The following is a 26,528-nucleotide window of genomic DNA, read 5'->3' as shown; positions in this document are numbered from 1 at the left end:
TTTTAACCACTGAGCCGTCTTTCCAGTCCTACAATGTATATTTGATTCACCCCACTTTCCCCTCTGATCCCTCCAGGATTCTCCCCCATGTCTCTCTCCCAACTTTACACCCTCCTTATGCTGTCAGTAACTCATCAGTTCAGTCAGTGCTACACATACACACACACACACACACACACACACACACACACAGACACGCGTACGTTTGGGGCCATTCACTGCCTGTTTCTGCCTTTTGTTGTTTAATGGAAACAGCTCAGTTGTGAAGACTCAGGTTCAGGTTTTCATGTGGACAGATGTTTCCGGTTCTCTCGGCATGGACCTTAGGGGTGAGCTTGGTGGATCACATAGTACCTCTGTGATGCTGTCTTGAGGACTGCTGAACAGTTGCTGTAAATGCTTGTGCCATTTCATTTCCCATCAGTATATGTGGCTCTAACTTCTAGATCTTTGCCAACATATGTTGCATTTTGCCTTTAATTATAACTAAATCAAAACTGGATGTGAAGTGCTGTATCTCATTGTGGTTTGAGTTTACACTTCTGTAGTGAATGATGATCATGAGCATAGTTTCATTGTGTGGCCATATTTAGTACAATAATTTTAAAACATTAGCAGCATCCATATGTTTCTTAGTTCAGTAGTAACTAGTAAATCTTGCTACTTGTGTATAATTATGTATGTACAAGTCAGTAAACCATTATTCATCCCTTTCTTCATCTCAAAGTGATTTATAGGAACAAAGTTGTTGATTTTCCTATAGAAGTACATATAGCTTGTAATAATTGAAGAATAATAAAGATAAATACAAAATAATACTGAAGTAACAAAGCAATGTCTTTGAGCAATATAGCTCTTTGGTCTACAATATAGTCACACAGTGATCCGTTGTAGTATCTGAAGAAAATTTGCCGCTTTTTATTTATACTAAGAATTCAACTTCATTGATTCTTTTGTTTTGTTTTGTTTTTCAAGACAAGGTATCTCTGTGTATCTTTGGCTGTCCTGGAACTCACTCTGTAGACCAGGCTGGCCTCAAACTCAGAAATCCACCTGCCTCTGCCTCCCAAGTGCTGGGATCAAAGGTGTGCGCCACCACTGCCCGGCATTTTCAATAGTTCTTAATATATTGAATGACAGCAGGGTGGATGGAAAGGCAGTGAGGTGGGGCACCACTCTTGGAGGAGTTAACTCAAAATAAGTTTTACCAATTATCTATATGTATTGAAATGTCATAATGAAACCCATTATTTTTGCATGCCAACTAGAAAAGTTAATTTTAAAAAAATCATCCTTTCCATATAGAGATGTACAATCGAGAAGGTTTAAAGGCCTCTAACATAATCAGTAAATAAAGTATAGGAGAGTTACTTATAGCACTCACTTTAATGACTAAATTTCATTCAAGAAGAAAAAATGACTTCCTATAAAAATTGTAATACTTATCGTTTCTGTGAATCTGACTGAGATTTGATTCAAAGCACACAGTTATGTCTTTTTTAAAAACAATGTCTGGAATCTCTTTTCCAGATAACTGTAGTCTTGAGTATGTAGTGTTCACTGTATAGTTGTTTGCTATTACAGGAAGGAGTCATCTCATTGTCAAAGGCCTTAATTTTCTCTTTGCCTGTATGTATAACTGGGTGGTAGGATGCTGATCTACATAGAAAAACAGTTTTGATTGTGCAGCGAGGTTTTCTAGAATGTGCTCTATTGTCATCATTGACCCACTTAGAGAAATTAGCATCTTCCTTCTGTCCATTAGGTTATTGCTTCTTGGGTGGAATTTAATGAATATTAATAACTCAATTCAGGAGGAGGTAATTTATTAGAGTCTTACACATTTCCATTTTTATGTTATTTGTTTTCCTTGTGCTTTATGTACCATACGTCTTTTTCTTCAGGTTGATTAATAGATGCTTTTTGTTTTTTACATTATTATGCATTCTATATAAGATGTCTTCATATTTTTATTTGTACTGACTAAAATATGCAGTCATAAAAATGAGGTATACATGGAAGAGAAGAAGTGGTTTCTAATCAGGTTTCTGGTAACTTGTATAGTGGATATCATGTTTCATTTCATACCTATCATATGATACCTCATGCTATGTTTGTTCTCAGTTGTTGAAGCCAGAGAAATTGGACAAGCTCATGACAGAGACCATCACATTCTTCAGTTCTCTTGTATTAATGAACCGATGACAGGGGTGACTCATGGATGTTTTGAGATGGGTTGCTCCATATAGCCCTAGCTATCCTGGAACTTACTTCGTAGCCCAGACCAGCATTGAACTTATGGAAATCCTCCTGCCTTTGCCTCCCAAGTGTCACACACCTGACAGAGCAATACTTACCCAACCCCTTTTCAGGATGTGGGTCACTGGTTAGCTCACTGACCAGGGAGTGTAAGATATAGCAGCAGAAACGGCCAACTGAGGTGTGTATTATCTCTAATGACTTTTTTTTTAACCTCACGATAATTCAGCTCTTACAATGTTGTGATAATAGAATGATACAAAAGCCACTTTACAGGTGAAGAGGCTGAGTCACAGGAAGATTACGGTTACTGAAGATCACACTGTAATAACCAGGTGAGAGGAGTACAGTTCTGACCCTGGCAGTCTGGTGTCCAAGCTCGAGCTCTTGACCAGCATGGTGGTTCTCTTGTGTCTCAGCAGCCTCCTTACCTGCAAAGCGGTGTTCTACACCTAAGCTAGCACCTTCTCTGAGTCCTCCCAACACCTCACTGCCAAAGGTCCTCTTTCTTTTCCTACTTCTAGTCTCCAACTACCCTGGTTGTTCTCACAGAAGGGATGACATCAGGGTCTGACAGCCGCAGTGCACATGCGCATGGCATTTGAAGCTGTGCTGCCCTGTTGCACCACTGAATGTATTTTGTTGAAAGTTGAAACAGACATACAAATAGTAAGATTTCTAGAAAGGAAAAGGACATATGGCCTTCAGGATTGCTCAGCAGGTGAAAGCACTTTGTTAACAGTCCAGACAACCTAAATCCAGTTCCAAGGCTCACACACTATCAGGAGAGAACTGACTCACAAATGTTGTTCTCTGATCTCCACACACACCATGACACCCACCTTCACCAAAAGTAATAGTAAATCACTTTTAAAAGAATAGGACATAACTTTCTGATTTTTTGCAGCTTTATAGTTTTCTTGACAGTTTTATTGTATATGTTTTGATACTCATTAATTCACTTGTTTTATTAATGCCTGCTCTTTATTTCTTCAAACATGGGTGGATCCATGTGAAGATAAAACACCCCTTACTTCATGAAGCTTATGCTCTAAGGTTCTATCATAGATGTTAGCCAGATAATCACACAGCTATGTCACACACATTGTTAGAGATGCTGTGGTAGGAAAGACGTGATAGTGGTCGGGGCGGGGGGGTGGGGGGTCGTTGCCTTTTGGGAAGATCCCCGAGGAGTGGCCTTTGGCTGTGAGTGAAGAGAGCATGAGAAATGGAGGGCAGAAGTATTCCTGAAGGAGGACTCGTGTTGTACAAACTCTTTAAATAGAGACACTCCTAAGTTACTGAAAGAAGAGGACATTTGAAACCTTGACTGATGCTACTTTGGGTGGGAGTCAAGACTGGAACTGCGGTGATCAGGGCTTGTGAGAGAAATTTGTGGAGGCTGAGCAGGAGAGCAGCCTGGACATACATGGAGTTTAGAAGACTTTTCTTTTTTAACCTTTCCCCATTCTTTGTGAATTTCATACCGTGTGCTCTAATCCTACTCATCTTGCCCCCTCATACAGTGTCCCCTTTTGCCCAAACAGCTTTACTTGCAAATGTTCATTGCAATGAGTCACTGGTCTGGTTTGAAGTCTCTGTCTTCTGCTGTATTATCAATATTGGATCCTCACCTGGATTCCTCTGGGATATCCTGTTGTTGCCCTGTGTCATGAAGATCCTGAGGTTTGGATCTGTAGGACCTGCCCCTTCATGTTCTCTAGCAGTTCATAGGTAGGGTAGTTGTTGGGCTGGGCCGACTCAAGCCTTGGATCTGGACCTGGGTGGTAGCTGAGTTGGTCAGCCCACCAGCTCTCCTGCACCCACACCACCAGGATGAACTCTGCAGCACTGCCCAGGCTAGCTCACGTAAAGCTGCAACCTTCAAGGGGCAGGACCAGCGCTCCTGCTCTCCTGCCCTTGGTACCCACTCTCCTGCACCCTTTCCTTACTACACTGCCCAATGGAGGTGTGGGCTGCTCTCCCAAGTGCTGCAGGCATCTCTCCCTTGCCTGTACCACCACACAGTATATGAGGGCCCAGCTCACCTGTACCCTGGCCATCAGGGCCTGCTCTTCCAAGGGCACAGCTCTTGGACATTAACATGGTACCAGGTGGCAGCCCAGACCAGGGACTTCTGATATAAAAGGAGCCTTTGGTATAAAAGGAGCCAGAGACAAAGGACCCAGACATGGCCTTCAGTGGCAACATGGCCAGGACTTCATGGCCTCAGGTGGCAGAGCAGGCTGCTCACATCAGGCTCTTCCTGTCCATCCTTGCATCTCCAGGTCCTCCTCTCTTCACAGTGCTCAACCTGTTCTGCTTCTCTGTCTCTCGCATCTGCCCAGCACATCCTGGCTCATCATAGTGGCTCCCTTTGTGTGTCTTCCCTAGAAGTCTTGTTCTTGCTGCAGTGTGAACAGTTGAACCAGCATGGGAGTGGGCATAAGGAGTGCTTTAGAGTCAAGTGAGGAAGAGATTTCTCAGTCAACTGTGGATAGAAAGTTCAATTCCAAATCCTGAGTGATGGGAAGGAATGTATCAGGAATGCTATCTTAGCCAGTCTGTGTTAACAGCCTAAGATCCTCTTAAGTATATGAGAAAGCAATATTTCCGAAGAAAAATAAAATAGGACACAAAAAGAAAACAAAGACTGCAGTTAGATCAGAATGGGTAGTATTTGTAATTAGATTTTAAGTTGAGGTCTGAGGGTATGGGTCTGTGATTTCATAGAACCTTTTGCTAGTTATGTGCAGCACCTTGGGTTCTTCCTCAGCACTAAAGTGTTGGTGTAGATTTTTGAAACCTACTTTTTAATAAGCGTTCTTAAACACTTTAACCTCCCTTCTAGACCTCCACCCACCAGAGGTAGTGGAAAAGGTTATTACGGTATAGGGGAAGTGGACCTGTTTAGAGATAGTTCTTTGGAGCAAATCCAATTTGCTTTGTCAGAATATCAGCAGTTCAGTTTACATGAATCAGTAATGGTAGCTCGACCCACTCACACCACTCATAAATCAGCAATAGCAGGTCGATCCAGAAGACGCCTCTAGGCTCTGATGCATGCTATTTAGAAGTAGTTCCTTGGGGCGATTTTAATCTCCAATTGTCAGGATACCAACAGTCTAGTTCAGTAGTGTCAGGATAGCAAACACAAATCAGTAGCATTGGCACAACCCAGCCGAAACAGCCAGGTCTCTGCTGAGTGGGCACAAGTCAGTAGGAGCAACCGGGACAGGCAGGACCGCCAGAAGTTCTCTGTCCTGCCTCTCTCAACAAAGTGAAGATCAGTGAAGACTTGAGACCAACGAAGCGTTGCAAAGCTAGCCCACTGTGGCTGTCCGTGGAGTCCTGTTTATACGCCCTCCAAACATCACGTGTCCTCTCACATGTCTTGCCTCAGCAAAGCATCTCATGAGTCCGTATCAGCTGACATATCCAGAAACTTCCACTTCACTCTGCCAGTTGGACTGAGTCCACAGAAGCGGCAAGAAGCTACCAGAACACCACCATATGTTTTTTGGAACATTTCTTTCTATGAAGTACAGACAAATGATGACCAGTAAGGAATGGCAAGGCGTACAAATACCATCCAGTGTGGTCCATCATCTGCTGAGTTATGTTTATATTCCTTCTTAACATGAGTCCTTTCACCTGTGTGCTCCAGCCAAACATCATTTGATGTAACTGACTTAAAAAACAAAACAAAAACAACAGAAGTTTCCACTTCACTAAAGGAAGGAGAAAGTAATTGGAAAATCAAAATGTATCCAATGACACTCTCTCAGGGAGGGATTTATGGGTAGGGTTTTTGTTTGAGGGTTGTTGTTTTGTTTTGATTTTGTTGTTGCTTTAATCTTTGCTATTTTTTTTTTTTATTTCCTGTGGGGGATTTATATTATCCTAAAATCCCCTTTTCATATATGAATAATTGCTCTTTTAAAGTTGAGCTACTTAGAAATTAAAAGGTAGGTATGCACAGCAAAGTCAAAGGTTTGTCTGTCAGCTCACTGAGGTGCAGTGCTGTCCAGGCTAAATCCTAAAGTATGAAGAGATTCATTTTTACTCTGGGAAATGATTTACTATTTAATCGAATCTTTCAATGTTTCTTTTAGGGATTGTTTTAAAAGCACTGGACAAACGTGTGGGTTGATTGGAAATGCCTGTGTAAGATACTCTGTGCTGCATTCTTAAATCAGTAAAAAAGGAACTGTAGAAGGGCTAGCTGTGTGAGGGTACAGCTGCGGCTTCATTACTGAGTCTGTGGGAAATGTAAACGTTGAATCTGTAATGAATTTATGTGTCTTCAGCCCTGCCTCCAGTCAAGGAAAGTCAGAGTGAAAAGCAAGATTGTCCCTGGGAATTGTATATGCTATGCTGTATTTCAAAGTCTGCTGGCAGCAGCGCACTGTATATTTTATGTATTGCACCAGTGGCAGATATTCAGACATATCAGAAGGTACTCTTGATTCAGTGCCTGGCAGTGTAATAAAAAGAGGGTGATGGTAGGGGTGTTCTGTGGTCTCTAATAAGCAATATCTCAAAGGGCCCTGTCAGATTCTATGAAAAGTCCACAAGATGATGTATTATGTTAATTACCGTCCTGTGGCTTTCATGCTGTTCAGCCTACAAATGCAGCTACATTTTGAAGTTGATTTAAGAATATATTTCAGCCAGGATGAGAGTGCTCCTTATTGTGACTAATGTCATGCAATATTTATTCTCTTGTTCTCCTTTGCCTTTGCTTTGGAATACTTAATTTCTTTCCATAAAGTAGGAATTAACCTTGAGATTTAAGCTTTTTCTAGTTTATTTTTAAACCTATTATATGATCTCCTTTTTGGCTTTTAGTGTCTTATTTTGTTAATTTAAAAGGCCAGCATTTTCAAGAGAGAATTCCACGTTTGTGCCAGTGTTTAATTCTATACTGAACTCGTTCAGTCAGCATACCGTTGCTCATACCATAGACTTGGAATGGATATGGTCTCCAAAAAACTGTTTGAGATATAAACTTCAGTTTACAACTGTCCATAACAAAATATTTTCTTTACATAAAGGCTTATAAAGGTTTGGGGAAATTAGCAAATGTTTTACTATGTACAAGCATCAACAATGGGACTCAATTGAGACAGAAAGTCTGTTGTTTTTTGTTGGTGGTGATCAAACCCAGAACTCACACTTGGCAAGTGCTCGCTCTACCATTGAGTTTCATTGCCAGCTGGGATAGGGAGATGTGAGCTCAGTGGATGGAACACATTTTCTAAGCTGTGCAGAAGATACATTGTGTGTCCAATACTGAGCTAAGTAGTATGCTATCTTACTGGACTTCCATACAACTCTTTTTTTTTTTTTAATTTTATTTATTTTATGTGAGTACACTGTCGCTGTCTTCAGACACACTTGAAGAGGGCATCAGATCTCATTACAGATGGTTGTGAGCCACCATGTGTTTGCTGGGAATTGAACTCAGGACCTCTGGAAGAGCAGTCAGTACTCTTAACCACGGAGCCATCTCTCCAGCCCCCCATACAACTCTTTTAAGAGATACAATTATAACCACTTCAATTGAAGAAACTAAGGCTTAGGTTTAAAAACAGACATGATTTTATGTAGCTCAGCTCAAGCATTGCTTCTAAGATTTGAAAAGGATATTAAGTTGGCAAAATCTATTAGCCATTGGCCACACTAGCTATGTCAAATCAACTGAGCCAAGTAGATTAAAATTTTAAAATGGTTTTGCAATTAGGTAAACAGTGTTAATAACTTAATGATTCCAGGGGCTGGAGAGATGAATCAGTGGTTAAGGATGTGTACTGTTCTTGCGGAGTTCAATTCCCAGCACCCATATTATGATTCACAACTGCCTGTAACTCCAGTTCTGAAGAACCCAACCCCCTCTTCTGTCCTTCACAGTCACACACACAAATCTTGTAATCCACAACATACACAACAACAAGCAAGCCTTACAGGACTTTCTTCGACCCACCTGCAGTATGAATAATGACATGAGACTTCTGTTATAGTTTAAAGCATAGACTTTTGCTGTTGCAGTCTCCCAGCTACCATTAAATTTGACCTGAAAGATCTGCCTGGTGGCTAGCTCTATAGACCTGTGTGTTCCCCCACTGGCTTGGTTTGTACCCCTGTGTCTGCTGTCATTTTTCCTCTCTTCTACAGTCTTCTTTCTGGGTCATTCTGCCTGGAAATTTTACCTTACTTCTTGCCCAGCTATTGGCTGTCAGCTCTTTTTTTTTTTTTTTTATAACCAATTAGCAGTGACAGCCTTTGATAACGTCTCTAGATTGCCTTTAGGCAAATGAGAAAGAACACTTTACAAAATAGAAAAGCCATATACTCTGGTTTCTCTTCAGATCACATAAATCTTTTGCCTTTTACAAAATAGAAAACCCAGTGAATGGCCATAGAAATGACAGTACCAGAATCCTGCCTGCACGTGGCTCTCTGACAGTACAGAATTAACTATTGAAATACAGAGACACACCTTCATACTAAGTAAAAAAGAAAAAAAAGTCACCCCAACAAAACCTCCCTAGTGTTTAGCAAGTGTCTTGCCTGGGAAGTGAAAATCTCAAGACTATAAACCCGGAGACAGAGCGTGGGCGTGGGCTTCCTGGGCACTCAGACTGTGCACTAATAGGCCAACTGTGTTAGTGTCACTTCTCTATCCGCCCAGCGGACAGGAAGGATGCAACTCAGAGTTTTTCTCAACACAGTTTTATTCAGGATCCTTTACTATCCTCTCTCTATGGAAGCCCTTCTCTCCTCTCTTTCTCTGGATGCCCTTCTGTCCTTTCCTCTCTCTGGATGCCCGTCTGTCCTCTCCTCTCTCTAGATGCCTTTCTCCTATCTCTCTGGATGCCCCTACTCTCCTCTCTTTCTGGAAGCTCTTCTGATCTAGCCCCTTAACAGCCGTCCTTTTTATACCCCTGCCTGTCCCAATCAGCACCTGCCACATGGGCATGCCTCATTGGTGCACCTCAAACAGCCCAAAGTGGCGAGTCTGCGCATTGTGGCTCAGTTAGGGAAAAAATCGCACCCACAGTGCGGCAAACTGCCAAGAAGCAGCGCTTGAGCGCACCTGCTCCTCACATGTTAGAACTATTTCAGGGCTTGTTTAAAATGCAGATTCCTGTACCCTGATAGCTATAAATTAATTCCATGTTGTGGTCTCACCCCCACCTCTCAAAATACAGCTTTGTGGTCTGATTTAGTTCATAGAAAGATAGGAAAGAAATGGGCCTTTCCCTTGCACTTGACACCTCTTGTGTTGATTTAGTAAACAGTATTGTGTTCTATTTATTTTTCCTAAATTTCTGCTGAGGAAATTCTCCAGAGGTTATGTAGTCACATGGTGTACCAATCCAGGATTATAAGCTGGTGACAAATGCCACTGAGTGAATTTGGCTTCAGTAAAAGAAACTACCAAAAATCACACTGGATGGGCACTATTCCCAGTTTTATGTTCTTGGAGAGAGAGAGAGAGAGAGAGAGAGAGAGAGAGAGAGAGAGAGAGAGAGAGAGAGAGAGAGAGAGAGAGAGAGAGAACGCGCGCTACAATCGGGAACAATTTACTAGTCAGACGAGTTTAAATTTCTAAGACAGAAAGCAAGCAAGGAACAGGCTAAAGAGAAAAGAAAGCCAGTGACTTTCTAATGTATTTTATGGCAATTGTAAAATTATCACAATTTATTTCCTATGTTTAAGGCAAACATAACTTACTGTTGTGGATATTAAGAGCTGTTGCTACTTTCAAAAATGAAGCATTAATGTTGCCAAATAACCACTAACAAAATTAATGGCTACTAACAAAATTTAGGTTACCTGTTTCCTAAGATTGTCACAGGAATCTTACTTCTCCAACATAGAAAGTCATAAGAAATTTGTTTCTCTCAAACAAGATATGTCTATGAAGAAGTAAGAATCTCGTCAACATTATTAGTCAGTACATTATCTTAGTAAAGATCAGAGAAGGAAGAGGGAACTGTCATCTACTTTTATAGATACATATATTCTGATACAGACTTTTGTTAAAGCATTATCCTAGGAAGATGAAGATGCTAGCTTGTAGCAGTTTGGGTTATTTTGGGTTGAGTTTGTTTTGTGTGTTTGTTTGAGATGGTTTTACTATGAAGCCTTAAACTCACAATACTGGCCTCAAATACTGAAGGGCTAGGTGTATAGGCTTGTTCCACCATGCCCAGCAAGCAGTTTGTTGTGATTGCTGGTAATTCCAATTTCCTAAGGAAACATCCCTGAGGAAAGCCACTAGGGCCTCTTACACCATTTCATACCATCTTTATGAAGAGTCAGTCCACCAGCCCTGACCCCAGATGACCCCAGATGACTGTTTACAGTCTCAAAAATGGACCAGGTGAGGCTTTGAAGTCTGGTTGTGATACCACAAATTTAAATTTCTGGCCCTTGCTTTATTCTTAATGCTTTCTAAATGAAGTCAGCACAATTTCTGAAGTGAACTAAGTAACTACTCAGTTACTGACTCAGCAGCCAGCACTTACTGAGCACTGTCACTTCTCGTGCATGTCCAGACTTGGGATAACACATTGAAGTCTAGTGGGTCCGCTGTATAAGGGGTGGATATAAAATAATCAACATGTGCCAGGTGATGATAGGTGCAGGAAGCAGCAGAGAAGTAAGGAGTGAGGGATAGCAGGGGTGGCGGATGGTGGTAGGTTGGTTGGTTGGTTGGTTTGTTTGTTTGTTAGAAAGTAACCTCTGTCAGATTTTTGACATTTGAGGGTTCTTTGCACTTAGCACTGTCTCTCTGGTCATCATCCCACTGGTCTAGCTTTCTCCTATTCTGTCCCCTAAACAAGAGTCAGCACTTTATACTCATGATTTCATCTTTACCCTTTGCTCAGTTTCTTCAGGGATGCCCCACCATCCTTTGTTGCTTAATCAAATGGTACCTGACCTTCCAGAACATCTTTCACTCCCTCCAGAGGTCAGAGACAGATGAAGCTCTCTTACAGCTCAAGCTTGGAGATCTCAACTCCTACAGAATCTGCAGCACCTTACAGAGTCATGCCTGGCCTATTGAACTGGTTTTCTGTGCATTGCTGATCTTTCTAGCTGTGACATCATCTTCACCATGGTTAAGGATTTGTCATTTTAACCACAGAAATTCTTCAAATGCTCGAAGCTAATAGTACCCGTAAGTATGGAGTCATTACTGATTCCAACCTCAGCTTCCTGCATATAAATCTGCTCACCAGATATTTTATTTTTCAAATGTAAAATGCATTCTTATTTAATAAGCACATGGGCTTATTGTTCACTAACAATAAGAACATTCCTTTGCTAAATGAAAGATAAGACAAAATACTCCTTGTTGTACATGAAAACAATAAAGAAGTTAGACATCAGGAATTGTTCAATATCACTACAGATGTATGGCTTTAATAACATCGCGCAGGGATGCCATAGCTAAGTTTGTGCCTGTTTTAAATTGAATGCAGCAGCAACAGAAACAAATGTGTCTGGAATTAAATCTAACATAGATCTCAAATTAAATGAGAACATAAGATACTGCATTAATTATGTGTGCTTCCATGTCATCTCCTAACAAGGAAGGGAATAATTGGATTAATGGAGCATGGAGACAGTGAGCTGTGGGGAGCTGGGAAGTGTTCTGGGCAGCTGGCTACATTTGCTGAAAATGCGGGTTTTCTTCACAGCACTTAGATTAGTGTACTGAAGATTGACTTCGATTACTGTCCCTATACTTGGGGGTAAGTCCCCCAAAGCTTGTCAACTAGCCCGCTTTAGTCCTGGCCTTGCCTGCCACTTGATGTGAAGAGGAGGTGGCCCAGCTCAACTGTAAAAAAAGGGAGGAAGGTCTAAGGTTTCAGGCTTCGGCCAGGTGGGTAGGCAGACGCTGAGTGGACCATGAAGCTTTGTAGGAAAACTCCTTAGATCTAAGTTACATGCTAGGTCTCTTTATATTGGTTAGGCTGTTAGGCATGTAGGCTGGTTGAGGCAGTAGGAGACATTATTTTCATCCCTGCAGGTTTACATGATTCATAATTCAAATACTTGATCTAGGAGCTAGGAATATGGCTCTGTTGGCAAAGTGCTTTCCGTGCAAGCACGAGGACCTGGTCAGATCCCTAGCCCCAGTGAGAATGGTCGGGTGTGGTATTGTGTGCTCACAATTCCATTCCTGGGTAGGCAGAGACAGAAGGATCCCTTGTCTAGGGACTAGGCCAGCCAGGCTAGCAAATTGGTGAATTTTAAGTTCAGTGAGGGACTCTGTTTCAAAAGATTAAGTGGAAGGGCTAGAGAGATGGGTGAATTATAGAGGGTTGACTATGTAAGAATGAATTTGAATCGGCAGAACTAAATCTGGGTCTGATGATCTAGAATCCCAGGCTTTTTGCAGTGAAATAGAAAAAGAGTTCCAGATGCTGGCAGGCTAGCTAACCAGGTATATACAGTGCTGAACTCCCTCAAGGTGGAAGGAGAACTGAAGGTTGTCCTCTGACCTTTGTGTGTGCACCCACACTCGTGCAAGTGAGTTTGCACACGCATCACACACAAGTATAAGGTGGGGAGCAGTTGAAGATACCTATGATCAGCCCCTGACCTATACCAAGTACAATGCACACACCTGCACATACTATACACACATACGCAGGTACATACTCAGATACAGAAATCAAACACTTGTTTTGATTGAAAGAAAGTAAATTGTATCTCTCATGTTCTTGGCTGCTGCTGTGCCCTGCTTTGTTAACTCTTCTCGGCCTTTGGGTTTTACTGAGGTGTTAGATGTGTTTATAGTGGGATGTCACACTGCAGAGAGGATGAAGCGCCTGCAAATGCACAGCCATGGTGAAGTTGAGAAAAAAAGAAGCCAGGCCCAAGGGTCCATTCATAGGCATTATAGCAGTAGGCTAGCCAGACAGCCAGACTATGATATCTCAAGTCAGGTGCTAGGGAATGATGGGAGAAAGAATTCTTCTGATACGGTTCACTAGGTTCACAGATATTCTGTGTATGTTATACCTAATTTAAAAACAAACAGAAACTTTTAAAAGGAATGGAGCAGAAACTTTTCTAAAGCTGGAGACAAATGCATGATAGTTGCAGTTGTTTTATTACCGGTTTCCTCTGGCCTTATCTGTGTTATTAGCTGAGAACGTATCACTTATACAGGGTTTGGAAACGATTTCTCTGCCCTATCCATGCAAGGTTCGGGCGAGTGTCTTCCCTTCCAGCTGCCTCCCGTGGTGCATTCCAAGCTTGGAAAGAGAGGCTACTGCAGCTCACTGGGCTGTTCTCCAGCATCTGTTTCTTAAGTAAGCTTGAGACCCAGCAGAAAGGAGGCAAAGCCTTTTAGGAGAGACTGGGCTGAGGATGCCTGAGGAGGTCAGCTCAGAGTGCAGTAGGTTGGAGCTGAAAATGTGGCTGAGGCAGTTGTGGGAGAGCTGCCCACCTGGCTGGGGACCATGTCCTGTGCAGACTCCTGCAAGGCACCAGCCCGTTTCACAGCCATCCTCAGCTGCCCTGCAGCAGCTGCTCCAGACGGCTCTGAGTGAGATGCCCCTGGGGGTTTTGCTCACACATCCTGAAATCATCCCTCATTTTAAAATTGATACCCAAAAGGTTTTCAAATCAAATTTCCACTTGGGGTGGGGGAAAGTAAAATTATTAAGTACATTAAGTACTTTACAAACTAAAAATGAGCACTGGCCAAATAGAGTCAGTATCTCCCAGTGGGATTTTGATGGTAGTTACATACACACACTGTACAGGTGTGTAACAAGTGGAATGGATTCAGGTGATAGGGTACACAGACTCAGTTTCAGAGCCCATATGATCGTCGAGGGGCTGGAAGGTTTTTCTCTGAAGTTGCCTGTGAGCGTTTATTTCCTGGAAAGCCTTTGAAGTTTGAAAACTGCTTTTAGATATTTGCATAGGAGCCAAAGTAAACTGTGCTGGCCTCTGGCTTTCTATCTGAACAGTCCAGGAAGCCAGCTGGTGAAAGGTGACGCTCAGCCCCTGCCTCTGTTTTTAATGAAAGGGAAGCTGGCCAGCTTTGTTAATATATAAGCAATTTCAGCTACAGAATGAGACTGAAAGTTGAGCTATTGAGGCATGAAGTGTGTTTGTGTGCTTGAATTTTAGAAATGTCATATCTCAGGTGTGCCTATGTACACAAGAAGTTCAGAAATCTGTCTTAGAATTATCATATAAGAAATACACAGTAATGTATGATAATTTTTTACAAAAAGTAGTTTATTCTGTGAAAAAAATCCAGCATATTAAAACCTCCATTATTGGGTATAATAATTACAAAAACTATTACTGAGTAGTCTTGCAAATTAATTTAAAGTTTTCCTTTATAAATATTTTCAATAAACAAAATGTTATTGCCTTATACACAAGAGTCCTGAGTTGTAATTTTTTGTTGTTTCAAATTAACTTCCGTGCTTTCGTCTTAAAATCAATAGGAAACCCAGTTTCATTGCGTATCAGTAGATAGGCTGGTTTTCTATTGTGTAATTCTGAGTTTTGTTCAGACTATGTCTGATACACAGAACAGGTTTGTTTTTTTTTTTAAACCAAGGGTTTTTGTTTTGTTTTGTTTTGTTTTGTTTTGTTTTGTTTTTAGTTAGTCTTTCCGTGACTGGGTTTCTCTATGGAGCCCTAGCTATTCTAGAACTACCTGTGTAGACCAGGCTGGCCTCGAACTCACAGAGATCCACTTTCCTCTGCCTCCCAAATGCTAGGATTAAAGGCATATGCTACCACCACCACCTAACTAAACCAAGCATTTTTATTAGTAAAGTTAAGAGCTCAAGATTAAATGTTACTGAAATGAAACCACTTAAGTAGTGTTTCTTAGCTATTTTTTTTTTAAATGGGCAAAATAGAGTTTCTTACACAGGATATTGGCATAGAACTTGGCTTTTGAGTCTCGGTGACTTTAAACTTGAGACCCCCTGCCTCCTGAGGAGGAGCTTCTTAAGGAACAGGAATTATAGGCTGAGCCACCGAAGCTTGGTTTACCTGGGTATGCTTCTGAGTCTCATCAGGAGCATAGAGATACTGATTAAAATGCAGATTCCTGAGCTTGCTGCCCAGTCTGTGTTTGCTTAGGCACCATAAATAAGTCTGAAGTATAGTAAAGTGTGAGGCCTGCCACCTTGGACAGTGCTACTTAATGGGTGATCCTTAGCTGTGCTGCAGAACTCCCGGCAGAAAGCAGATAATAAATCAAGAAAACAAACCTCTGAACAAAGATAGACCCTTTCTTTCACCAGTTATAGCGTTCACATTTAATTTTTTTCTTGTTACCATGAAGCTTAGTGCTGGTTTTCCTTTAAAATAGCAGATAGGTTCTGATCACTTCATTGCAAACTTTTGCTGTCCATAAGGAATACTTATAAATTGTGTTGGCCTGAATTCCTACAGAAGAGCAGGTATCAAGCAAACCGCCATCTAGTGCACCTAGCCCTTTCTGAATAGACCTCCATGATATGTTACAGTAACAGAGCGGCTGCTGGAGCCGGTGCTGCTCCAGTTTACATTTTACAAATGAAGTGATTGTACTAGCTGGGGGAGGGGTGCCTCACATGTACATAGGACAGAATGCCCACGGTTTTCCTCAGACAGAGATTACCTTCAGTTTCACCCTTACTACAAACCTTCACTCACTAAGCTATGTGACTCAAGGATGGCAAGATGGCCATGCGAGCCTGGGGACCTGAGGTCAATCCCTGGAGCTGCATAAAAGTGGAAGGATCTGCACCGAGACCCCTCACAGGCGTCACGCATTCACAACACACAGTAACAACAAAACATTTTAAAAAGAAGTTCTCTGTCATTGTCAATGAAGGGGCCATATCTTGTCCAGTACATTTGTGAATCTGCGGTTGGCTTCAGTAGTCTATAAGACCAGCCCGTCAATACCATTATCACTGTTCTCTGCAAAATTGATCCTCCTTTCCCCTTTTCATTATAAAAGGAAACTTTATTTCAGAGTAGCAAGTGCATTGTCTGAACTCATCCACACCCTCTTTGTCCCTCCCCTCCCCCGTTTGTTGCAGACCAGGATGAAAGAGCAGCTGAGCTCAGCAGGGAGCAGAACGAGAAAACCATCAGGAGCACACAGACTGCGCTCCGCAATTTCCGGGAGTTCCTCATCTCCAAGTACCCTTCCGAAACCAGAGAGATCTATGTCATCCCTTGCAAGGAGCTAGATGCCTACCTTGCCTCCTTCTTCGTGGATGCTAGGCAGAAGGATGGGTCTGAGTACGAACCCAACAGCTTGGCAAATTACCAGTGTGGGCTGGAACGGTACCTGAAAGAGCACAGGTATGGCTACAGCATCACCAGGGATAAGGAGTTCAAGCGTTCCCAGGAGGCCCTGAAACAGAAGCAGATTGAGCTTCGCTGCAAAGGCAAGGGGAACAAGCCACACAAGTCCATGAAGCTCACCTTTGCCGACGAGCTCATCCTGCGGAAGAGGGGACTGTTGAGCAGGTACAACCCCGAGGGTCTGCTCAACCTTGTCTGGCTCAACAATACAAAAGCTTTTGGCCACTGCACAGGCTTCCATGGATCCACCTTGAAATGGGGTGATATTCGGCTCCGAGTCACAGAAACTGGGCTTGAGTACTTGGAATGGATGGGTCAGGACACTGGTGATCTGAATGCCAAAACCAAGAGAGGAGGAACAGACTCGCGAGTTTATGCCACCCAGCATGCCCCACAGACCTGCCCGGTGCAAGACTATAAGGAGTATGCCCAGCGGAGGCCTCCTGCTATGCGCTATGAGGACGCCCCCTTCTACTTGTCCATCAAGCCAGTCGTGAACCTGGCAGCTCTTCACTGGTACAATTGCCAGGCTCTTGGCAAGAACAAGCTAGCCAAGATGGTGAAGACCATGTGTGAGAAGGGCAACATCCCTGGCAGGAAGACCAACTTCAGTGTCTATCAGAGCTGTAGCACCTTGTCTGAGGCCCAGAGCAATCAGCTGGTGCTTATCTGTAACAACCTGAGCCAGCAGGCTGCTCAGTCTGTGGCTGGCCACTCCAGCAGCGGCAACTTCATCGTCTCCTCCTATGACTCCTCCTCAGACACGGCCTGACCAGGTGGCTCGTTCAAGACCTCACTTTGGCTTCTGTGTCCCAAGAAACCACCATGTGTACTGCATTGTGTCCCTTCCACCTGCCCTCACTGCTAACTTTATAAAATGCAAATCTCTATTTTTCTTTTTACAGATAAGCCAATGGCAATAGTTTAGTATTATACTAACACAGTATTTATAGGCTTGAGACAAACAAGTGTGCTCGTGGGGGATGACATATCATTGCTGTTACAGACTTGCCAAAACCATAGTGGTTCTCAGGCAACTGTAGAGAAAGAATTCCGTTTAAAAAAACAAATCAGAAAGGAAACCGAGAGTCATTCAAGACACTGTGTTCTCAGCTCCTCCTCCTGCCTCACCTCCTGCTTTTAGTCTCCTTCATAGATGGATTTATTTTTTTAATTTTTAAAGATTACATATGAGTCAGGAGACAGCTTTACTGTCTGTGCAGTATTGTTGAGCCAGATCAGAACGTGGTGTCATAAGCTCAACATGAAGTTATTTACATATATTTTTAGTATGGAGTTTTAGCTGTGCCTCATTTTCACCAGATATGGAGATCCCAAACACATAAAGGTCTTTCTTTTGGTGAGGTGGGGTGTAGAAGAGGAATAAAGGTGCCATTCTCTTTTGGAGATGTCTCATTTAAAAATAATATGCAAGGTCTTCTACTGGGGGGTGGGGTCGGGTGGATAAAAGATTGTTCCATAGCTCGTTTTTTTAGTGCTGTGCTTGGACCTTAATAGAATGTTCTTTGTCCCTAAGTCAGTGGAAATGAATTTGATCATCAGATTTACAAGAAATCTAAAACTACCAAAAACTTTGAGGATATTTGAGTGATAGATTGTATATCAAGCACAAGAGAGAAGGTAGAGAATAGAGGCCCCCACTAAAAAAGTCTGACGGGTTGGTAGAGCCAAGCTGCAGTATCCTGTTACTATGTCTAAGCATTAAGTTCGGCTCTTTTCTCTAGTGGTTACTTGACTCTGAGCTTAAGATCAAAGGAACATTGACACCCATTTTAAATCACAATATTTTGTTACCAGGCTTAGCAGAATTCAAAGCATTCTTCAGTTTCTTCTCAGTAAATAGAAATGCGTTTATCTGTGATACTCTGTAGTTCAAATAATTTTAGTTTAACATTTATCATGGTTTTTTTAGTCTTTGTTTTTAAGTCTTGAAGATGTATTAAATGATTAGTTAAGACGCTTCAAAAATGTAGATCAGAGCTACAGTGAGACTGAGCTGGGGTCCTCCCCACCCTGTACAACCGGTAATGTGTAAGGACTGCAAACCATCGTTGGTTTGTCACGTCTGAGCGCCCTGTTGGGGCAGGTGCTTATTCTTCAAGTCAACCTTGTAACTCACATTAGCTTGGAAGGTAGGTGGTATTTTATATTATGACAAAAAGACAGATTTTGTATTTGTTTTACTAAGTTGTCACAGAGCCAAGCTTCCCCATGGCCAGGTCGCTCTTTGCATCAATAAGTAACAAGCACACAAGGGCTTCTAGGTTATGGTCTCCTAGTGCAGAAGTAGCAGGTCTGCCTGGGGCACTGCTGGGTAGAATATCTCCATGAACTTGTCCTTCCAAGAAAAGCATTGGTAAGAAAAGGTGTGTCTATTTCTCTACAAGTGTTGTCTAAGCCTTTTCAGCAACCTTAAGGAGAAAGTAAGTTATCTTGATTTTAGGATGAAATTGTGATAAGTCGGTTAAATGAAGAAGGAATAGTCTGCTTTCTCACTCCTGAGCCTTTTCTGTTTGCCCTTTTCAGTGTGAGCTCCTTGTTGGTGAGCAGTGTCTTCCATCCCTGTAGGCTGTCTGCTTTAACGGAATGCTGGGCCATGTGCCACAGCTGCAAACTGTCCTCTAACCCACCTCCCCGGTGCCTCCTCTTGTACACACAGGGCTTTCTCCCAGCTCCTCTGCAGAGCTTCCCCACTCCTCCTCCTCTGGAGCTGGTCTGTGAGCTCATGACAAGTCCATTATAAGGGAGCTTTTTTGAAGGCCCTTTTTATGTGGTATACTTACCATGTTTAAAGTTTCTAGAAAACTCTTATCTAAGACATAGTTTGTAAATCATGTTGTGTTGACAGCAGAGTATTTGAGAAAGAAGGCCTGTGTCAGCATTGAACTGAGAGATCAGACAGCAGTGGTGAGTCCCTGCTGGTGTGTGCTCCGTACCGACAGGAAAACCTGCCCTGCTTCATCCTACGTATCACATTTTCATCCAGACAATATTACATCAGTAATGTGAATTTTTTATTTATTTATGTTTTGCTGTGAAAACTAACCAAATAGGAACACTGTGATATTTAGATTAAAACAACCTTTTGAAAAAATGGCTTACTAGAAGAAGCATAGACAGTTTAGAACTTCTTTAATTAAATTATAAGAGTGTGACTACCTCTAAATTCTTTGTTTTTATCTAAACAATACTGAAGACATACCACTGCCGGAAGCATTTTTATTATTTGGAATTTTAACTTACAAAAATTATTCTACTCTGGCAGAAGCACATGCCAACATTTATTGTGGTTATTAGGGCTAATATGGAATGTTTCATACATAATATATGTCAAGTATTAAGTATTTATTTCATAATTTTAACTATCTTAAATGTTCCCTGTTAATTCATTTTCTCTTAAGTTTTTTGTTGTGCTTAGTTCGGTTTGATACAAGGTTTCACCACATAGGCCGGAACGGCTTTAACCTCTTAATTAATCCTCATCCCTCTACATGAGTTCTAGGGTGACAGCAATACTATATACAGCTTTATCCCAAATTAAAGTATTACCTGATCTATAATACATTGCCTGCATTTTTTCTGGCATAGATTAAGTCTCTGTTTTTTCAGTTAGAGTCTTATTAGTGGAAACTTTGGCATTAACTAACATCCAAAGCTGTAATACCAATAAATTTATTGAGATGAAAATTTATGGCCACATAGGCAAATATTTATTGAATATTTAGTTGGTGGGAAGTCTGTAAAGATATGTAAGATTCTTTCTGTTAAGAAAATGTAAAGGTGATGTAATGAAAGTTTCATTTTTGAGAACCCAGCCAAAAAAAAAAAAAAAAAAGTCTCTGTACTGATCCCATCTGTCTTGTCTTCCGAGCTTGGTGCTTCTGCAATTATATAAGTCATTGAGTATTCCAGTTTGCTGCAGTGTATCCCACTTCTTTGAGTATTTTATGAAGACTTTTCCTTAGAGCTTCTCTTAAAATCAGTAATAAGGTGAAGCCATTTTTGCAGTGGTCCCTGTGCATGCACACAGGAGTAAGGATCTGGCTTTGTCTGTCCTTTGTTAGAACATACAGTGTGCCCCTGTAGTGGGTGCTTCTACTTGTCTTTATTTGTAATCACTTTAAGTGATTGTCCCTCTTCATGAAGGAAAAAATCAGATAGGTTGTCCATGTCATAGAGCGAATGGGTAAGCACAGCTGTCCCTGAAGTACATCTGGATCCCAAGTCCTGTCCTTCACTGTGGCTGCTGTTCCAGGCACAGCTTGCTTGTGCTCCTGATAATTCTGCAGTAGGCTCTCTGAAGTAACAAGCTGAAAATAAACTCCCTGGTGTAAGACAGTTTTTTTGAGGAGGGGCCCAACAGGTAGGCTAGGCTGTTGTTTCCTAAGGCACAGAGATAGGGCTGCCATGAAAACTTGAGCAGTCCTTACCATCAGACATGTCTGAGAACCCGGACACTCCGCAGGCGCTGTCCTTCCACCACTGCTGGGTTCCTACTGACAACGGATTCGTTAAATTACCAACAACTCTGAACTTACTGTTCTAAGCAGAGAAAAGGAAGATGGATCTCTCAAGGTCCAGTATAACATAAAATTGACCAGCTAGGTTTGGTGGAACTAAGTGAACTATCCTATTGGTATTGAAGGTTGTGGTTTCTTAAAAATATGCATCTCATTGTGTTGAGGTTTAGTGCAAACCATGATGAATTAGAATCAATATTAGTTAGGTCTTGTTAATAAACCATTGTCTTTTTTGAATTGTGATCTCAGAGGTTACCCCTAGAAAGGACCTAAGAAGGTGTCCAGTGATTACCAGGATTTAGACTAGGAAACCCTCCTGCATTGAGGTGATAAGGAATACTGGTACCTCAGAAAGAACATGCACGTGTGCACTCACACACATGCACTGGAGACTGTCAGTTCCTTAGGCCTTTCTTCCTTTGAGATGCTATGCTGAGTGGGTCCATGTTTCCTCTGTTAGACAGACACCCTTCACATGTTCTTCATCACAACAGGAAACAGCTCCCAGGAGAGGTGAGATCGGTACCTGAGTCTCACCATCTTGTTGGGGCTAGAGCCAGTGAACCCAGGTACCCAGACTCCCTATAGTTTGGCAAGCTAGAACCCCCTCTGTAGACTAGGTTGGCTTTGAACTCACAGAGATCTGACTGCTTTTGCCTCTGCCTCTGGAGTACTCAAATTAAAGGTGTGTACCGCCATGCCCAGAATTAGCCCTCACATTTTTTTTTATAGGCTGTTTGATGTGAAGCTTAACTTTTCATTGTACAGGATTATGTCTTGACTTTGACCATGTTTCATTGTGAGATGTATTAGAATAATCTCTAGTGTAATTGGTTCTTCATAAATGTCACTCAGTTTGTCCCACTTACATTTAGTTTTCAGTCATACATGTGGAGGCAGACTACCTGCATCTTTTTTTTTTTTTTTTTTTTTTTTATGCAGGTGAGTACATCATCACTGTCCTCAGACACACCAGAAGATGGAAAGGAGATGGTGGGGAGCCACCATGTGGTTGCTGGGAATTGAACTCAGAACCTCCAGAAGAGCAGTCAGTGCTTCTAACCACAGAGCCAACTTTCCAGCCCCTCCATGCATATTTTAAGTATTAGATTCAGGTTGTAGGTCATGGACCAAAAGGGAATTTCTGTTCATTGGCATTCTCTGGAGGTCAAACTGCACAGTTTCCAAATTACTGGTCGGAGACATAGTTTGTTCGATCTGACTGTTTGAGACAGAACTTCAGGCAAAAGGATTACATTTTTATCAACATAATTAAGATTCTCTAAAGTGAATTTGTTTAGTGATAATGAAGGGAGATGAGAAACGCAAAGCGTGGTTCTTGTGTTAGCTTGACTTTTCTTCTGAGAAGAAGTTCAAGCATAAGAAATATCCCAGACGTAATTTTAAAACTTACCAGAATTAGTGGAGACAATATCAAATTTGAGGATTTTTTTAAAGTACAGTGTAATTACTTGTGTTTTTACAGACTGTCTTGGTAAGACACTGGAATTAGCATTTCTACCATTGTGCATTTGTTTGAGTGGGAGCTTTAAGAATGCTTTGGCCTAGTTTTCTTGTTTGTGGTAGGTAGAATTAGGAAGGCATCGATGATCTAGAATCTTAACAGTTATTGTGCTTACAGTGTTTATAGTGGCTGTTGGTTTTCTGTATAACAATATTTTATAAATCACATACCTTAAAATACTTTACTATTAATTTATAATTGATTATTTATACTGGGTGTCCATATTTAGTATTAGTCCAGCCAGATTAACTTTATCTAACTGAACTTTTATATCTATAATCCATGTGTTACAACTTTTAAAACAGCACTTAATAATTTTAAAAACTTTGCTTTATAAAGCATTTGCTACAAAAAACAGAAAAAAAAAAAAAAAAAAACACTTGCCAAAACCATTACAATTTCTATGCATTGTGTGATAACTGAGTGGTTCCAAGGCTTTGCATGTTGTTCTAGGTGCTTGTTCATGGTGTTCATGACGTTGTGGGATCATTAACCATCGCTGCTATCACTTACTGTAGTTAGACTGTGCCGCGTGTGTGTGTGTGTGTGTGTGTGTGTGTGTGTGTGTGTGTGTTGTGTGTGTAACTTAATAAAGTAGTGCTTTGTCTAGTATTTTGAGCCAGCACTTAGTGGCTTCTTTGGAAGGAAATGTAGTGTCAAACTACTGTTTCATGTGTGTTGATACATTCCAGAGAGAGAGAGAGCTTTCCTGCCACATACCTGCAAAAAAAGAAAACATGAATTTGGTTTTGTTTTTAAGTATTCTGTCACTGAGAATTTTCTTCTTTTAAACTTAAAAGTTTTGATGGCAAAGTCCAGTAGAAGAAAGTGAGGCTACACAGCCTCCCTGGCTGGGTATTTTTAGGTGGAACTGTGTAACAGCAGAAGACTGTGAGGTGCACACATTGTCTCAGCTGTCAGCATGTCTCACTGCTAGAATTGCATCTGTAAGGGTAACTAGTAATTTCGGGTCTGGAGAGATGGCTCAGTGGTTCAGAACGTGTCCTGCTTCTCCAGAGGACAAGATTGACTCCCAGCCTCACATCAAGTGTCTGTGATTCTAGCTCCAGGCCAAAACCTCTGCACATAGTTACACATAACTAAAGATAATAAAAATTGAATCTAAAGAAGAATCTAATTTATACCTCATAGTTTCTAATGTCAGCTTTTGTGTTGAGCACTTACTTAGGACTGAGGTATTTCACGGCCTTATGTCCATCAGGTCTGTTTGTTCATTCAGTCCCTGGTGTTTCCCTCTCGCCTCACTTTAGAAAACCACGCACACTAAAGACAAGAAGAAAGCTGCTTCAACGATTAACTCTGTCTACTGTACTCTCTCAAAATTCAACACAAGGGAAAAGATCATTATACTCTTATTCTCTTACAGCAGAGGTTAAACCATCATAAGATATTAGACAAGGCTGCTTCTGAAAGAGCCTTTTACACCAACATGCCAAAATCCCTCACTTACTGCAGGGTTCCCCCTGTCAGCTCAATAGGTTATAATTACAAGATTCCTTTCATGAAGGAATAATCTCCTTAGTTACACAGAGGCTTTTTGTGTGGCTGTCAGGGGCATAGTGACAACCAGGGCTGTGTTTGGACACGTTGGTGCCAGAATTACTGATTTAATTCTAAGATTATTAAAACTAATTCATCAAAGGTCCTGCCATGTCTTTGCTTAGAGCAGCAGTTCTCAACCTATGGGATGTGACCCTTTTGTGGGTGTCAAATGACCCTTTCACGTGGTTCACATATCACATATCCTGAATATCAGATATTTACATTACAGTTCATAACAGCAAAATTACAGTTAGGAAGTAGCAATAAAAATAATTCTATGGTTGGGTGTTGGGAGCCGACTCCTAGCAGAAAGCGGCTATCAGCTTTGCAACCATTTCGAGCCATATACCCTAACAAGAGACTTGTTTTCAACAGCCTACAACAGCTGAGCACAGTCTGATAAATATCTTGTTTTTCCCACATATCTTGTTTTGCTGTTTAGTGCCCCCAGCTGCAAGGTGCACGTGGTATCCACACAAGCCTGTAAGGTACAGGCGGTATCCACGCCTGCAAAGCACGTGATATTCACACGTGCAAGATACACTGGTATCCACACCTACAAGGCACATGGCAAAGCGTATAAATACCCCAGATTTCCCTTCAATAAACGAGACTTGAGACTTGATCAGAACCTCTGTCTTGTCTCTATCCCTACCCTCTCTCTTGCTAGACCCTGACCCACTGACTGGAGCAGCAGCTCGGGCCGAGACAGTTGGGGGGGGGTCACCATAATATGAGGAGCTGCATTAAAGAGTCATGACTTTAGGAAGGTTGAGAACCACTGGCTTAGAGTAGAAAGACAGACAGATTTAACTGAGCATGTCTGCCAGAATATGCTTTAAATGTCCACCCCTCCAAGCAATAAAAAGGAACTGAGGTCTGTGTGGTGCAGAGTAGCCCTGCTGTGGTCACCCAGCCCCAGAGCCACACTGCAGTGTTTCTTGATTCTGGTATTGAGACATTTCAGACACCAAAGATTGGCATGGTGGTCCCAGTGATGAAGTCTCTGACTTCGCAGTGGGCATGTGTTTGAATCCTGCTTTCAGCTGTTTTTATTCACCCTCAGATCTTCTGTTTTGATTATCTCTCTATCCTAAGGCCTTTCTGTCTAGGGTAGTTTTTGAATAAACAGTATATATACTTGTTAGGTTTTTAATTTATTGTTTCCATTTCCCCCATGACTGTAAACATATTTGTTGCTGAAGTCGGAGATAGAGTTGCCAGATATACCTTGTGCTAAGGGACTTTTTCCTCTCCTGTGTGGTGATATAAACGTTTAACTAAAATCCCATAGGTCTGATGGCTGGCAAGGAGACTGGATGGATGGCCATACTTAAATTCACCAGAAACAGTATGTGACACAAGTGTGGACTACAGAGAAGAATCTCATGCCTTAGTGGAATGGAGGCTGTATTCAGCTCCAGCGAGGTTCTTTGTTCTGGTTATAAATTGTAGACATGTGTTTGCAGCTCCTTTTCTTCCATCACTGAGGACTTGGAGAATAAAAAGACAGACTTACCATTGTAGTTTTATGGTTAAGACCAGGCATCTGTTTGGAAATACTATAACCACAATTAATTAGGGAACGTCATAAAACCACAGAGGGCTGTGCCGTGCTTTAGGGGTGTGTAACTTGCCCAAGATGGTTGATTGGCATCTTTCTGTGTGTTTTGTAGCCCTGGCTTCTGTATGGTTTATGTGGGAAAACACGTGTCTCTGTCACTCAAGTTATATTTTAGAATTCCTTTAAGCTGCTACAGTTATAATTTGTGACGGGAAGCAGAAGGGTGTGTCCAAGTGGACGAAACTTGTGTTAACATGTCAGCTGTATGATGCTTTTCAGTCAGGTGATCCTCTGCTTGTCAGTGTTTGTGATAATACAGAACTTCTGTGACTAAGAGTGTATATATGGTATCACTTCTGTTTTGTGGCTCACTGACCTTTTATACTAAGATGTTTCACTTTTCTCAGCTCACTGTTTTGGCATCATTACTGTTCGTGTACTTGTGCTTTAAATAAAACTCTAGTTTTGTGTCCCAGTCGTCAGTTCCATTGTGTATATAACGTTCCTCTCTAATGTAGTGAGATTTTTTGTTGGTTTTTTTTAATACTTGTTGATACAGCCTAAAATTTATGGAAATAAGCAATTCAATAAATTCAGCTAATGTGTATTGATGGTGTCTCCAGTGAGGGCCTGTTTAGTCACACTGTCTTTTCTGTATTTGGACATGACAACCAGTTTTCAGTTAATAAATTATTCTCTGCAAAGTAGCTGT

The 26,528-nt window shown here is 41.6% G+C and overlaps 1 protein-coding gene across 4 annotated transcripts in view; it reads left to right on the top strand.

The window, feature by feature from the left end:
• Kiaa1958 (KIAA1958 ortholog) overlaps nucleotides 1–26,528 on the top strand; it is a 131,221-nt gene that overhangs the window by 77,724 nt on the left and 26,969 nt on the right. The window contains exon 3 of one of the 4 annotated variants that reach the window (XM_034502720.2): nucleotides 16,353–16,436. The exons of 2 other annotated variants lie outside the window; for them this stretch is intronic. In XM_034502720.2, coding sequence (XP_034358611.1) covers nucleotides 16,353–16,436 — 84 coding nt within the window. Of the gene's footprint in view, nucleotides 1–16,352; nucleotides 26,524–26,528 lie in introns of those variants that run through there. One more of the 4 variants, XM_034502717.2, reaches the window with a different exon arrangement.

This window comes from Arvicanthis niloticus, chromosome 5 (assembly GCF_011762505.2).
Source record: "Arvicanthis niloticus isolate mArvNil1 chromosome 5, mArvNil1.pat.X, whole genome shotgun sequence".
Taxonomy (NCBI): domain Eukaryota; kingdom Metazoa; phylum Chordata; class Mammalia; order Rodentia; family Muridae; genus Arvicanthis; species Arvicanthis niloticus.
This window is presented reverse-complemented; position numbering and strand designations above follow the sequence as displayed.